General features: G+C 28.4%; 1 protein-coding gene across 1 annotated transcript; it reads right to left on the bottom strand.

Moving 5' to 3' along the window:
* Window positions 1-320: 320 nt before the first annotated feature.
* Window positions 321-1,328, bottom strand: LOC131631984 (uncharacterized). The gene has a single exon (XM_058902748.1). The coding sequence runs from the start codon at window positions 1,166-1,168 to the stop codon at window positions 527-529; it is 642 nt and encodes a 213-aa protein (XP_058758731.1). The 5' UTR covers window positions 1,169-1,328; the 3' UTR covers window positions 321-526.
* Between the last annotated feature and the right edge of the window lie 2,922 nt (window positions 1,329-4,250).

Below are 4,250 nucleotides of genomic sequence, written 5' to 3'. Positions count from 1 at the left end.
CGTGAGAAAGTGGTGCCGAAGAGACCCTAAAAATCTTCTTTGCAAGTACTATGGAATACTAGTAGTCAATTTAATTCATCCTCTAATTTAAGGAAAGTAGATGAAGTTACAACACTTGACCCAATGAACATTATTCCTACATATTGAATACTTCCATTGAACAAAGATTCAATGCTTATCTAAAACAACAAATTAAAATTGTTTTCTTCCAGTTTTCTTGTAGACTCAAGAACAAGTTAGTTACCCAAAATTAAGAAGCAAATCATTCATAACTTCTAAAAAAGCTCAATATCAAATCAAAATATTGTCATTGAAGCAAAAAAACAGAAACCAGAACATTGGTATCATGTTAAACAACAAAATCTAAGACATTCATCACAAAACCAAATAAACATTTTTTAACATTACATAATGATGATGATTAATATACAAAAAGATTTTAACAACAAAAGAAAAAACATAAACTAACCCTACCTTAATTTCTTCAATTTTTCTTCATTATTTTTTTCTCTTGCAAATTCTTTCACTATCCCCAAACACCCCAAATCCTTTCTCCAATGAAACTCACAAATTTTCTCACCGACCCTTTCTCTTCATCTTCACCACCACCACCACCACCTCCAACAACCACCACCCTTTCACCACTTTCACTACCACCACCACCACCGCCGCTACTACTACTATTACTACTTTCCCCCACCGATTCCATCTCAGCCAACTCGTTCACCACAGACCGATTCAACTCACCGGAGCAACCAGGTCCAGACCGCTTACCCCCAAACCCTTTCTTGTTCCTCTTCTCTTTCTTCCCTTTCCCTTTCTTCCCACCTTTACTACTCTGAGCCAACCACTCCTCAAAAGCATCGATGATTTCATGTATCAGTTCACGGTTCGGCGACTCGTCCCATCTGACCCAGTAACTCGTATAGCACCTGAAACAGCTACAGTTAAAGAGAGTAGCATGATCGGTGTTTCTCACGGTGCTCCGTTTAGCGTTTCCGGTAGGGGTTGCAGCGGAGGAGCAGTAGATGAGGTAAGCCAAGACTTCTCTGTCCTCCGTTGAGAGAGCAGCAGCGAGGGTGAGGATGGTCGCCGGAAGGAAGGAGAGTTGGTCGGTGATGACCGGTGGGGTTGGATGAACCGTCGCTTTATGGTAGAGCTTCTTCATGGTTGAACAAAAAAAGATAAAGCTAGAGAGAGAAAGAGAAAGTGATTTTTGATATTCTTTTTTTTTTTCTTAACAAACACCGAACAGAGAGAGATAGAGAGAGAGTGTTTGGTTTTTGATGTTTGAAGGGTTGATGAGTGTTTTTTTGTTATTGGAGTTGTTTGTTTTTGTTGACGTAGTTTTTGGGCTAGGGGTTTGATAGGGTGTGACGCGGGACATGGTGATATGATGTGTATGGGGGGAGGTGGGACCCATGGGTATGATTTGTCCTTGTCGTCTCTTCTGGGTCTGTTTTTGAATCCTTCTTTATTTATACGGATATAAAGACTATATTTACTGTGTCCCCTTGTGTCAGAAAAAAAGAGTTATGCAGTACTACTTACTTATAAATAAAGATAAGTTATTGTCAATTCTTTTTGGGTGGAAGTAGTTTGAATAGTAGGAGTATACTCAAAATCAATCATACATTAGGTCTAAAATTCAATCATGCTATATGGCTCCAGCCGAACTCATAGTCACTAGTAGGACTATTTTTGATCCGGTCCGATCCAGATATTTACTCTCCCACCGAAATAGTAATTGGGTAAGTTGGAATCGGATCAAAATAATGATGGATATTTTTTTTGGACCGAAACTGAATTGATACTCTCAAATACTTGATGGGTACTTGGTCCGAACCCGATCGAATTAATTTTTTATATTATGATTGAGAATATTCATTGTCACATTCTTTATTAAAATAATGATCGAATGCAAAGAGATTTTTCAAACATTGAAGTCCAAATATCAAAAGTGTCATCTTCAAGACTCAACTAACCATATAATTAATTAATTACCGTCAATTGCCTCTTGTACATTGAAGAATTATTGTAATTATTTTATCCAAATAATGGATGAATAAACAATGCTAGTAAAATAGGACAGAAGTAGAGACCAATGTCTTGAATATATTGATCTATTTATCATCAATCAAGAAAAACTTTAAGCACTGTAGCATCTTTCGATATTATTCCTGTTTTTGTTAAATTTTGTTTGAATCCAAAGTCTCGGATAATATTTCTAGTATATTTTCTACAATCTATTTATTAAAATTTAATTGTATTAATTATTTAAATTGTTTTTTCACCACCAATTTTTTATAATAAAAAACATTAATTTAAATAATTAAATAATATTTAGTTTTTCATTCAAATCTCATATTAAAACATATAACCGTAGTTTTAAAACCCGAACTATTATGTCGAGTTAGACCGTGAACCAGAGGATAAAGCGATTCAATAAAATCATCAAACTATTGTTGTAATTGATTATGTAAAAATTAGTGTGACCCAATTGATTCATTTGCCTAACCAGTGAACCGATGAGTTTTTTTATCCGACTAACTTTTTTATATTTATTATTTTTTTAACTTGATTACAATTTTGATTCCTATTTTTATTTTCTTAAAATTTGATGTCTCTGTTTTAAAATTTTATTTTATTAATATTCATAATTATATAAATTATTTATATTAATTAAATAATATCAAAATTAAAAAAATAAAAATTTTGTCAAATTTTAAAAATTAGTAACCTTTCAAAATTATTAAGATTATAATTTTACCAACTGCGTCATGAATCTCTTTAATGTTTAATTTAATTAAAGAGAAAAATAGTAAATTGAGAGTTATATAAGTAATATTAATTGAAGGGTAATATTAAAATAATAAAATAAAAATTGTATTAGAAATTAAAAACGAAACTTATTGCAACAAATAATTTGTTAAAATACCACATTATTTTGGGACAGAAGTATTAATCATATAATATAACAATATTATAAATTAAAAATATTAAAAAAAATAATTATACGATATAATAATACTTTAAACTAACAAAAATTATTTTAAAAAATTCAAGTTATAAAAGAAAAATAAAACTATATTTTCTAATTATTAGAATCCATGTAGTCCAACCGGTGACTCATTGATTCAACCATTAACCCAATGATCCAATAATTAGAATCTCATTTTCAACTTACGTATTTTATAAAAATAATGTATCTTGTAGAATTTTATATCATTATCTAGTGTTATGTCATGTTGATCAATATTATTAGATATTATATGATGTGTTTCATCTATTTTGTGTGTTAGCAATGAGTATAAATGTATTAAATTGTGTTATAATATTTTTAAATTGAAAAAATATATTATTATTAAATTTGAAACACAATTCACGAACTCAACCCAACCCATAAATAAACATGTTGGTTCGAGTTAGTTTTGATAATAAAATTGCATGTTGGACGGTGAACCTAACTCGTTAAAATTTGAACGGGTTGAATAACGGATTAAACCAAATCCGATCCAACCCAACTTATATCCACCCTTACTATCATCCCCGGTTAAATCTTATTAAAAGCACGGATATCTTATAGTTTTATAATCTTAATCTTAATATATATAAATCCAAGGTTGTCATGATGGCAACCCTAGCCACATGTCACCTTGGTAGTATCTCTAAACAAAATTTGGCCACATGTCACTTTCATAATAAATCTAAACAAAAATCTTAATTTTGACTTTTACTAATTTAACCCTATATTAAAAATAAATAAATATAATAATCATAATAATAATAATAATAATAATATAATATTCAGCCACGAATATTAATAATAATTATATAAATATGTAACATATAATATTTATAAGTTTATATTTTATTAATTTGTTAAAAAAATTCAAACTATTGTTATAAATAATTAATAATATTTTATTTAAATTAAAAAATAAAATGTAAGTAATTTGTAACAAAAAATTAAAAGTCTTTATTATTTAGTTTATTTTAGATTTAAAAATAAAAATAAATTTAACATAAGTTTATATTTTATTAATTTAAAAAAAAATCAAACTATTGTTATAAATGATTAATAATATTTTATTTAAATTAAAAAATAAAATGAAAGTAATTTGTAAAAAAAATTAAAAGTCCTTATTATTTAATATATTTTAAAGCATTTGTTTTATTAATTTTAAATTTTTTATTATTAATAATAATATATTATCACCCTTTCAATTAGTTATCTATCTTTTTATACT

This window comes from Vicia villosa, unplaced genomic scaffold, assembly GCF_029867415.1.
Source record: "Vicia villosa cultivar HV-30 ecotype Madison, WI unplaced genomic scaffold, Vvil1.0 ctg.000893F_1_1, whole genome shotgun sequence".
Taxonomy (NCBI): domain Eukaryota; kingdom Viridiplantae; phylum Streptophyta; class Magnoliopsida; order Fabales; family Fabaceae; genus Vicia; species Vicia villosa.
Note: the sequence above shows the minus strand (reverse complement) of the source record. Positions and strands in the feature narration are given on the sequence as shown.